At 41.8% G+C, this 12,572-nt stretch overlaps 1 protein-coding gene across 1 annotated transcript in view; it reads right to left on the reverse strand.

Moving 5' to 3' along the window:
- Positions 1-917: 917 nt before the first annotated feature.
- The window catches only part of IL6ST (interleukin 6 cytokine family signal transducer), a 221,812-nt gene continuing 210,157 nt past the window's right edge, over positions 918-12,572 (reverse strand). Inside the window, 1 exon segment of the mRNA XM_053699691.1 lies at positions 918-2,638. Within this exon segment, the coding sequence (XP_053555666.1) occupies positions 2,003-2,638 (636 nt within the window). The 3' untranslated portion in view covers positions 918-2,002.

Consider the following 12,572-nt stretch of genomic DNA (forward strand, 5'->3'; position numbering starts at 1 on the left):
GATACATTGTAATGGTAGCTAGAAACCAGTGCGCGCTCTTGGTGTTTTATTATTAGAGACAATGGCAGATATGTAAAGAACCTTAAGATCTGCATCTCAGGATTACAGGGACATATTGCAAAGTTTTCTAGGCATAAAGTAAACCATTGTTAATACACTTTACTATTAATGCTACGGATGTTTGTTACATGAGCTGGCACTGACTTGCGTACAACACCCCAAGACACTAAAAGCTGCTCACTGACAAAAATACCTGTTCACAAAAGGATAGTTGTAGAGAGAAGCACTGCCTATTACAGGGAAACTAACAAAAAACATTTGTGTATTCCTCATAACAGAAATGAGAATGTGAAGCTAAACACAAATATAAAAACGGTTTAGATAATATTCACAACAAATAACATTTGGCATTGACTGCAAATTTAGAGAACATAGCTAACAGTTGAAGGGACATTAAAGTTACCAGGCGGCTTGGACTCTACAGCAACAATATACTATTGCATTTATACCAGTGCCACATGCACAAGCCCAGTGCACACATGCAAGAGCTGACTACTGTGCACCTGTAATAGCGCTGAGGTGTCCTTTAAAAAGGGCATAATAGTCCAAACTGAAATGTACACAACTGCATTTCAATTTTAAAAATAACTTTTTCAGTACACTTGTATTACCAGAAATGCTTCCAATATCTGCTATCACTGTTTGAGAGGCATATGCACATATGCTGTCTGCCACCCTGTGCACGAGCATACACCAAGGCTGCTCAGAGAGCACAAGGTGGTGTGTATCATGTCACTGCAGCAAGCTCTCTGTGCATAAGCTGAATTAACACTGATAGCATTTACTAGAAGCATTTAGCTAATACAAGTATACTGAAAACGTACTTCTATTCAAAATGAAAATGCACCAATGCACAATTAAATTCTGACCCCTATGTCCCTTTAATCAACCTGAGGTCACACTAATATAAAACCATTTGTAATGCTATGAATTACATATCACAGTAGACTATACACAACGGTCATAATACAATTTTTCACTTAGCCAAAAAAGGTTCCTTTTGCAGTGTAAAAAATAAAAATGAAAACTATATTTGAAACTGCATAGTCACAGATTAAACAAAACAAGGCACATATTGGAAATACAGTAAACCATCTAATTGCTTCTTCATCTGCAAAAGATCTTTAGTTTATTTAGCAGGAAATCCATGGCTCTACATTGCTAGTTTCACATAACCGTTTGATATTGCCAAGGTAAGCAGCAAGCGCACAATTGTATTTTATACCGGGCTTTCAGTAGTAGCCTGCGCTTAGCATAAGAATTAAGTAAAACTTGCTCTGCTGCATAACAAGTACAGTTTGTAGGCCTCAAATCAGTTATATCGCGTGCATAAATATCTGTTGTTATATTTAGAATTAGCATGGCAAATCTTTTAAAGTCTACAAATTTGTGTTCATTTAGTTATCCCACTAATATTAATTTGAATATTTTTTTTAACGAATGTGGAAGTTCATTTTTTAAAAATGCATACAATATTAAAGCCACCTCAGTTTAGCACATGCTTAGAATGTGCAAATATTATAGATCTGCTAAACACAATTAAAGCAGATGTTTTCAGTGACATCTTGCATTATAGAGAATATATACATGTCCATTAAGCACCTTGATTTTTATTTTTAAACCTGGAGCCTTTACTTGGCATTGCAGGTTCTAAGGTTGATACTTCATTATTTAAAATTCCACGCCTGTAAACTGACATCAAAAGGTCCTTGCACTGTTTTTTTCCTTCTTAATTTTGCTACATGGATCCCAAAGATCTAAACGGAGAATAATCCAATCTTTACTGCTGCTTCCAGTAATTTACCTCTTTGGCTTAAGTCCTGCATGGAACAAATTAATTAAGTATAGTCACCTATATGTAGGTACTCATTTTATTTCCACAGGAAGCACAACGCTTTGTAAAGGTGAAGAAGAGAGCAGTGTGTGGCAAACAAGTCTCAGCCTACTGTGGCATATAGCCACCTCGTCTTACAATCTGTGGTAAATAGCTCTTCAGTTCCTCATTGGTTACATTAATGTCTGAATCTACTGGTCTTTCAAAAACCTCTATTTGCCCACCAGGATGATTCGGAACAGTTTGTAAAGACCCAGACCATTGGTCCTGGTCTAATGCTTTTAACGTGTCTGTGCCATCTTCCTGAGGGCAGTTCTCTTCAGAAAAATGATTAACCATTGTTATTTGGCCTTCTTCTATAGATTCTTGATCTTCAGGCTTTTCCTCACAATCTAGAAGAGGTTGGGTGGATTCAGACCTTGAAAATGTTTGTGGAGCTACAGCTGTTGGTTGCTGATTTCTATATCCAACTATCACAGTGGAATACTGCACTGTGCTGGAGGTGTTCTGTGCAGATTCAGTCTCATCACTGTCTGACACACTCAGCTGTGGAGAAGACATACAAGACGAACCTCCAATGCCACTGCTTAACCCATCTGAAGTGTTTTTCTCTTTTTTAAGAGGGTCCACTGGCTTTATGTCCTGCTCTGCATAAGGATTCTTTGCATCTGCAGTTATTTCCACCACGCTGACATCAGTAAAACTACCATCTTGAAACGGATTACTTTTTGTATTAAATTCACGCTGCAGAGAAGGAGACAGACAAACAGTTATATTATTTTTCAAGGCACAATTTCATGAAAATGTCCTACAGTGGAGTTAAATAATAATAATACTACAAATAAATAATAATTATTCATGGAAATGCTTTTGAATAGATATGGTCAACATCGAATGTAAGTTCCAAATTAATGGCAAATGAGAATGCAAACAATTAGTATTTTTTTTTCCATTGTGCTTTAACTAATTCAACCTTATGATTGGGGGAAAATTACTAAAATGAGAAAAGGATAAGCTAGTGTCAAGCAGCTCTAATATAAAATCTAAAGACTGGACAGATCTACCAAAGGTCCGTCCTCATTCACTATGTTGTGTGGCATCAATAGCACATGATGGCAGAAGTACTTCCTCACTGCTTATGCTCTGTGGCTTTAACTAGGCCACAGCACATACAAGGGACATTCAACCACTCATTTCAAAGAAGGGAATATGCTAACTACAGCAGAGGGGGGGATAAGAACCTCCATTGATGTCCATTGGAACAGGTGATCATTATTCCCAGCTGTGATTCTAGAGAGACAAAAATCAACCCTTATTGGTTGCATGTCCCTCTAAACTAAAGGTAAAAATATTGGTGATTATTTGTAGCAATAACCACAAGGAGGAACTGATATAGGAGGGAAGATCACAACTTCTATACCATCTATAAAGAGAAATGACACCTTAATATGAAAGCTTGGAAGTTCCTTGTGCCAAAATGTGGTGACTCATCCAGCTAAGATGCAGATGATCACCTTTTCTGACACCACAGAGGGGGTATTAGCAGGTGACTGCCCTCCCTGTAAATGGCACTGTTACATCATTACATTTATTTATTGTTATGCCCCTTTTCATACTTTGCAAAGCTGATATACATTTAGCTGCCTTACAGATTTGAAGTAAATGCAATATTTTGCATTTAAAAAGACAGCATAAAATTAGCTTCCCCTTAAAAAGGGATAGTCTAGTCAAAATTAAACGTTCATGATTCAGATAGAGCATGCAATTTTAAGAAACTTCTAATTTACTCCTATTACCAAGAGAATTAGAAAAAATTGATATCTTTTTTTTTTTTGAAAAAGCAAGAATGTAAGCTTAGGTGCCGGCCCAATTTTAGTTCAGCACCAGGGTAGCGCTTGCTGATTGGTGTCTAAATTTAGACACCAATCAGCAAGCCCTACCCAGGTCTTGAACCAAAAATGGGCCGGCACCTAACCTTACATTCTTGCTTTTTAAAATAAAGATACAGGGGGAACTTACAGTCTAGAAGGGTAGGATGTGAGAAACAGGAGGTAAGGACTGCAAGGGTATGCATGATAATACAGAGTTAGATGGGGGCCAATTATTAGGTAAGTGGAATTCAATTGTTACTGAGATGGGTGGTAGGCTTCCATAAACAAAAATGTCTTTAAGGAACGTTTAAAAGAAGACAGATTAGGGGAAAGTCTGACAGCGCAAGAAAGCGAGTTCCAGTTAGTTGGTGCTGCACAAGAGAAGTCCTGCAGTCAAGCATGGTAAGAGGTGATAAGAAGATGCAAGGATCAGGTCATTTTTGGATCTTAGAGGCGGGCTGGATTATATTTGCTGGTTAGTAAGGACAGGTAGTGGGGAGTGGCGTTGATGAAGGCTTTGTAGGTGAGGGTAAGGATTTTTATTTAATTCTGCTGTAAATGGGGAGCCAGTGAAGAGACCAGCAGAGAAGTCCAGCAGATACAGAGCCGAAGGACAGGTGTATTAGACTGGCAGAGGCATTTAGGATTAGAGGTGGGAGAGAGGAATTTACCAGGGAGTGGATTAGTTGCTTAGAGGTGTCAGTGCTCAGAAACAGACACATTTTGTAAATATTGTGTAGGTAATTGTGGCAGAATGAAGAGAGGAGATTGGAGTCAAGTGTAACTCTAAGGCAGCGGAGTGATGGGGGAGTTTGTGATAGAAAAGTCAGAAATTAGTAGAGCTACATATGGCCAAATGGGTCAAGTCCAGGAACCACGTCAAGGTCTCTCTCCATCCTGGGTCCCTAATACAGCCAAACACAGCAAGCTCTCAAACAAACTGGGAACCTCCCAAGGGTGCACAGGCTTATGATCTTTCCCATGATACATACAAAACACGGAAGTGTATGTATCATTGGAGATTATATAAGCCTGTGCACCCTTGGGAGGTTCCCAGTTTTTTTTTTTTTTGAGAGCTTGCATTGTTGGGCTGTATTAGGGACCCAGGATGGGGAGAGACCTTGACGTGGTTCCTGGGCTTGACACATTTGGCCAGATGCAGTAACTAAATTTTCCAGTTTTGCTTTTAATCTAAGTTAAGTGCTTACAAGTAAGTGCCAGACGTCCTCTGTGTGTTGTGTTAATTTATTTTGTAATTTTTCCTATGGGCTTTGCACCCAGACTTGTCTGGGGTTAACCGCCTGGGGCTCTGGGGACTGTACAGCTACCTGTGAGTGCTATTGAGCACCCAGGACTGTGCATTTTGCAGGGTCATGAAAAAGGTGTACACGGTTTAGTCTGAGTGCAGTCCACTTCCATGTTTTGTATTTATCATGGAAGATGACATAGGCCAGTGCACCCATGGGAGGTTCCCAGTTTTTTTTGAGAGCTTGCATTGTGGTTCCTGGGTTGACCCATTTGGCCAGATGCAGAAACTTCCAGTTTTGCTTTTAATCTTATCTGAGTGCTTGCAAGTGAGCGCAAGGCTCCCCTCTGTGTGTTGTGTTAAACAAAGGATACCAGAAGAATAAAGCAACTTTTTATGTTTATTTTATCACACTTTTGCTGTGAAGAACAGGCATGTCATTGTTACAGACATAAAATCACAGTTTTGAGAACTAAAAAAAAACAAGAATTTGTAATAGAAAAACTGCTCAAAATAATCTCTGGGAGAGCATGACACTGAATTGGTTAATATACAAAAAACAAAACAAAAACACCTTTTGATTATAAAGTATCTTCAATCTTTAGATAGCTTTTTCCTCAAAAACATAATTTATGCTTACCTGATAAATTTATTTCTCTTGTGGTGTATCCAGTCCACGGATCATCCATTACTTGTGGGATATTCTCCTTCCCAACAGGAAGCTGCAAGAGGATCACCCACAGCAGAGCTGTCTATATAGCTCCTCCCCTTCCTGCCACCTCCAGTCATTCGACCGAAGACAAGCAAGAGAAAGGAAAAACTATAGGGTGCAGTGGTGACTGTAGTTTAAAAAAGAAAATATACCTGCCTTAAAATGACAGGGCGGGCCGTGGACTGGATACACCACAAGAGAAATAAATTTATCAGGTAAGCATAAATTATGTTTTCTCTTGTAAGGTGTATCCAGTCCACGGATCATCCATTACTTGTGGGATACCAATACCAAAGCTAAAGTACACGGATGAAGGGAGGGACAAGGCAGGTACTTAAACGGAAGGTACCACTGCCTGTAAAACCTTTCTCCCAAAAATAGCCTCCGAAGAAGCAAATTTATAAAACTTTGAAAAAGTATGAAGCGAAGACCAAGTTGCCGCCTTGCAAATCTGTTCAACAGAAGCCTCATTTTTAAAGGCCCATGTGGAAGCCACAGCTCTAGTAGAATGAGCTGTAATCCTTTCAGGAGGCTGCTGGCCAGCAGTCTCATAAGCTAAGCGTATTATACTTCTTAGCCAAAACGAAAGAGAAGTTGCAGAAGCCTTTTGGCCTCTCCTCTGTCCAGAGTAGACAACAAACAAAGCAGATGTTTGACGAAAATCTTTAATAGCTTGTAAATAAAACTTTAAAGCATGAACCACGTCAAGATTGTGTAATAGACGTTCCTTCTTTGAAGAAGGATTAGGACACGACGGAACAACAATCTCCTGATTGATATTCTTATTAGATACCACCTTAGGTAAAAACCCAGGTTTGGTACGCAAAACTACCTTATCTGCATGGAAGATCAGATAATGGGAATCACATTGTAAGGCAGATAACTCGGAAACTCTACGAGCCGAGGAAATAGCTACCAAAAACAGAACTTTCCAAGATAAAAGCTTGATATCTATGGAATGAAGAGGTTCAAACGGAACCCCTTGGAGAACTTTCAGAACCAAATTTAAACTCCATGGCGGAGCAACAGGTTTAAACACAGGCTTGATTCTAACTAAAGCCTGACAAAACGCCTGAACGTCTGGAACATCCGCCAGACGCTTGTGCAAAAGAATAGACAGAGCAGAAATCTGTCCCTTTAAGGAACTAGCTGACAATCCCTTTTCCAATCCTTCTTGGAGAAAAGATAATATCCTGGGAATCCTGACTTTACTCCATGAGTAACCCTTGGATTCACACCAATAAAGATATTTACGCCATATCTTATGATAGATTTTCCTGGTGACAGGCTTTCGTGCCTGAATTAAGGTATCAATAACTGACTCGGAGAAGCCACGCTTTGATAAAATCAAGCGTTCAATCTCCAGGCAGTCAGTCTCAGAGAAATTAGATTTGGATGGTTGAAAGGACCCTGAAGTAGAAGGTCCTGTCTCAGAGGCAGAGTCCATGGTGGAAGGGATGACATGTCCACCAGATCTGCATACCAAGTCCTGCGTGGCCATGCAGGTGCTATCAAAATCACTGATGCTCTCTCCTGCTTGATTTTGGCAATCAGACGAGGGAGCAGAGGAAACGGTGGAAACACATAAGCCAGATTGAAGGACCAAGGCGCTGCTAGAGCATCTATCAGCGTTGCCTTGGGATCCCTGGACCTGTAACAAGGAAGTTTGGCGGATGAAAAGTCTATCGACTTAGAAAATCCGCCTCCCAGTTCTCTACACCTGGGATATGGATAGCTGATAGGTGGCAAGAGTGAATCTCTGCCCAACGAATTATCTTTGAAACTTCCAACATCGCTAGGGAACTCCTTGTTCCCCCTTGATGGTTGATGTAAGCCACAGTCGTGATGTTGTCCGACTGAAATCTGATGAACCTCATTGTCGCTAGCTGAGGCCAAGCCTGAAGAGCATTGAATATCGCTCTTAGTTCCAGAATGTTTATTGGAAGGAGGGTCTCCTCCTGAGTCCACGATCCCTGAGCCTTCAGGGAGTTCCAGACTGCCCCCCAGCCTAGAAGGCTGGTATCTGTCGTTACTATTGTCCAATCTGGCCTGCGAAAGGTCATACCTTTGGACAGATGGACCCGAGATAGCCACCAGAAAAGAGAATCCCTGGTCTCTTGATCCAGATTTAGTAGAGGGGACAAATCTGTGTAATCCCCATTCCACTGACTGAGCATGCAGAGTTGCAGAGGTCTGAGATGTAGGCGGGCAAACGGCACTATGTCCATTGCCGCTACCATTAAGCCGATTACTTCCATACACTGAGCCACCGAAGGGCGAGAAGTAGAATAAAGAACACGGCAAGAATTTAGAAGTTTTGATAACCTGGTCTCTGTCAGGTAAATCCTAATTTCTACAGAATCTATAAGAGTTCCCAGAAAGGAAACTCTTGTGAGAGGGGATAGAGAACTCTTCTCTTCGTTCACTTTCCACCCGTGCGACCTCAGAAATGCCAGAACGATGTCCGTATGAGACTTGGCAATTTGGAAATTTGACGCCTGTATCAGAATGTCGTCTAAATAAGGGGCCACTGCTATGCCCCGCGGCCTTAGGACCGCCAGAAGTGACCCCAGAACCTTCGTAAAGATTCTTGGAGCTGTAGCCAACCCAAAGGGAAGAGCTACAAACTGGTAATGCCTGTCCAGGAAGGCAAACCTGAGAAACCGATGATGATCTTTGTGTATCGGAATGTGAAGATAAGCATCCTTTAAATCCACTGTAGTCATGTATTGACCCTCCTGGATCATAGGTAGGATGGTACGAATAGTCTCCATCTTGAATAATGGGACCCTGAGAAATTTGTTTAGGAATTTGAGATCTAAGATTGGTCTGAAGGTTCCCTCTTTCTTGGGAACCACAAACAGATTTTAATAGAAGCCTTGTCCCTGTTCCTCCTTTGGAACTGGGTGGATCACTCCCATAACTTGGAGGTCTTGAACACAATGTAAGAATGCCTCTCTCTTTATCTGGTTTGCAGATAATTGTGAAAGGTGAAATCTCCCTTTTGGAGGGAAAGCTTTGAAATCCAGAAGATATCCCTGGGATACAATTTCCAACGCCCAGGGATCCTGGACATCTCTTGCCCAAGCCTGGGCGAAGAGAGAAAGTCTGCCCCCTACTAGATCCGTTACCGGATCGGGGGCCAATCCTTCATGCTGTCTTAGTGGCAGCAGCAGGCTTTTTGGCCTGCTTACCTTTGTTCCAAGCCTGGTTAGGTCTCCAGACCGACTTGGACTGGGCAAAAGTTCCTTCTTGTTTTGTATTAGAGGAAGTTGATGCCGCGCTCGTTTTAAAGTTTCGAAAGGCACGAAAATTAGTCTGTTTGGTCCTTGATTTATTAGACCTGTCCTGAGGGAGGGCATGTCCTTTCCCTCCCATGATATCAGAAATGATCTCCTTCAAACCAGGCCCGAATAGGGTCTGCCCCTTGAAAGGAATATTAAGAAGCTTAGACTTTGAAGTAACGTCAGCTGACCATGATTTAAGCCATAGCGCCCTACGCGCCTGAATAGCAAAACCAGAATTCTTAGCCGTTAGTTTAGTCAAATGAACAATGGCATCAGAAACAAATGAATTGGCTAGCTTAAGTGCTCTAAGCTTGTCAAGTATATCGTCCAATGGGGTCTCTTCCTGTAAAGCCTCAAACCAGAAAGCCGCCGCAGCAGTGACTGGGGCGATGCATGCAAGAGGTTGTAGAATAAAACCTTGTTGAATAAACATTTTCTTAAGGTAACCCTCTAACTTTTTATCCATTGGATCTAAGAAAGCACAACTGTCCTCGACGGGGATAGTAGTACGCTTAGCTAGGGTAGAAACTGCTCCCTCCACCTTAGGGACCGTTTGCCATAAGTCCCATGTGGCGGCATCTATTGGAAACAATTTCCTAAAAATAGGAGGGGGAGAGAACGGTACACCTGGTCTATCCCATTCCTTAGTAATAATTTCTGAAAACCTTTTAGGTATTGGAAAAACATCAGTGAAAACAGGCACTGCATAGTATTTATCTAATCTGCATAATTTCTCTGGCACTGCAATGGTGTCACAGTCATTCAGAGTAGCTAAAACCTCCCTGAGCAACACGCGGAGGTGTTCAAGCTTAAATTTAAATGTTGCCAAATCAGAATCAGGTTGAATCATCTTCCCTGAGTCAGAAACATCACCCACAGAAAGAAGCTTTCCTTCCTCAGCATATTGTGAAGGGGTATCAGACATAGCTACTAAAGCGTCAGAGTGCTCTGTATTCCTTCTAACCCCAGAGCTGTCTCGCTTTCCTCGTAACCCAGGTAAGTCTAGATAATACCGCTGACAGTGTATTATCCATGACTGCCGCCATGTCTTGTAAAGTAAACGCCATGGGCGCGCTAGATGTACTTGGCGCCTCTTGAGCGTGAGTCCCTTGAGCGGGAGTCAAAGGCTCTGACACGTGGGGCGAGTTAGTCGGCATAACTTCCCCCTTGTCAGATTCCTCTGGTGATAAATCTTTTGAAGACAGAATATGGTCTTTATAACTTAAAGTGAAATCAGTACATTTGGTACACATTCTAAGAGGGGGTTCCACCATGGCTTCTAAACATAATGAACAAGGAGTTTCCTCTATGTCAGACATGTTTAAACAGACTAGCAATGAGACCAGCAAGCTTGGAAAACACTTTACAGAAAGTTAACAAGCAAAAAATAAAAACGTTACTGTGCCTTTAAGAAAAATAAAAAAGGTCAGAATTTGAAAAACAGTGAAAAAAAAGCAGTAAATCAAACGAAATTTTTACAGTGAGTATAATAAGCTAACAGAGCATTGCACCCACTTGCAAATGGATGATTAACCCCTTAGTTTCCAAAACGGATCAAAAAAACGAAAACATAATTTATGCTTACCTGATAAATTCCTTTCTCCTGTAGTGTAGTCAGTCCACGGGTCATCCATTACTTATGGGATATTAACTCCTCCCTAACAGGAAGTGCAAGAGGATCACCCAAGCAGAGCTGCTATATAGCTCCTCCCCTCTACGTCATACCCAGTCATTCGACCGAAAACAAAACGAGAAAGGAGAAACTATAGGGTGCAGTGGTGACTGGAGTATAATTTAAAATTTAGACCTGCCATAAAAAACAGGGCGGGCCGTGGACTGACTACACTACAGGAGAAAGGAATTTATCAGGTAAGCATAAATTATGTTTTCTCCTGTTAAGTGTAGTCAGTCCACGGGTCATCCATTACTTATGGGATACCAATACCAAAGCTAAAAGTACACGGATGACGGGAGGGACAGGCAGGATCTTTACACGGAAGGAACCACTGCCTGAAGAACCTTTCTCCCAAAAACAGCCTCAGAAGAAGCAAAAAGTGTCAAATTTGGAAAATTTGGAAAAAGTATGAAGAGAAGACCAAGTTGCAGCCTTGCAAATCTGTTCAACAGAGGCCTCATTCTTAAAGGCCCACGTGGAAGCCACAGCTCTCATAGAATGAGCTGTAATTCTTTCAGGAGGCTGCTGTCCAGCAGTCTCATAGGCTAAACGTATTATGCTACGAAGCCAGAAAGAGAGAGAGGTAGCAGAAGCTTTCTGACCTCTCCTCTGTCCAGAATAAACGACAAATAGGGAAGAAGTTTGGCGAAAATCTTTAGTTGCCTGTAAATAAAATTTCAGGGCACGGACTACGTCTAGATTGTGTAGAAGTCGTTCCTTCTTTGAAGAAGGGTTAGGACACAATGAAGGAACAACAATCTCTTGATTGATATTCCTGTTAGTGACTACCTTAGGTAAGAACCCAGGTTTAGTACGCAGAACTACCTTGTCTGAATGAAAAATCAGATAAGGAGAATCACAATGTAAGGCCGATAACTCAGAGACTCTTCAAGCCGAGGAACTTCTGACAGACGTTTGTGTAAAAGGATTGACAGAGCTGAGATCTGTCCCTTTAAAGAACTAGCAGATAAACCCTTTTCTAAACCTTCTTGTAGAAAAGACAATATCCTAGGAATCCTAACCTTACTCCATGAGTAACTCTTGGATTCGCACCAATGTAAGTATTTACGCCATATTTTATGGTAAATTTTCCTGGTAACAGGTTTCCTAGCCTGTATTAAGGTATCAATTACTGACTCCGAAAATCCACGCTTTGATAAAATCAAGCGTTCAATCTCCATGCAGTCAGCTTCAGAGAAATTAGATTTTGATGTTTGAAAGGACCCTGAATTAGAAGGTCCTGTCTCAGAGGCAGAGACCAAGGTGGACAGGATGACATGTCCACTAGATCTGCATACCAGGTCCTGCGTGGCCACGCAGGCGCTATTAGAATCACCGATGCTCTCTCCTGTTTGATCCTGGCAATCAATCGAGGAAGCATCGGGAAGGGTGGAAACACATAAGCCATCTTGAAGTTCCAAGGTGCTGTCAGAGCATCTATCAGAACCGCTCCCGGGTCCCTGGACCTGGACCCGTAACAAGGAAGCTTGGCGTTCTGGCGAGACGCCATGAGATCCATATCTGGTTTGCCCCAACGCCGAAGTATTTGGGCAAAGACCTCCGGATGAAGTTCCCACTCCCCCGGATGAAAAGTCTGGCGACTTAGGAAATCCGCCTCCCAGTTCTCCACGCCTGGGATGTGGATCGCTGATAGGTGGCAAGAGTGAGACTCTGCCCAGAGAATTATCTTTGAGACTTCCATCATAACTAGGGAACTCCTTGTCCCTCCTTGATGGTTGATGTAAGCCACAGCCGTGATGTTGTCCGACTGAAACCTGATGAACCTCAGAGATGCTAGCTGAGGCCAAGCTAGAAGGGCATTGAAAACTGCTCTTAATACCAGAATGTTTATGGGAAGGAGACTCTCCTCCTGAGTCCATGATCCCT

Source organism: Bombina bombina, chromosome 2, assembly GCF_027579735.1.
Source record: "Bombina bombina isolate aBomBom1 chromosome 2, aBomBom1.pri, whole genome shotgun sequence".
In the NCBI taxonomy this organism is placed as follows: Eukaryota; Metazoa; Chordata; class Amphibia; order Anura; family Bombinatoridae; genus Bombina; species Bombina bombina.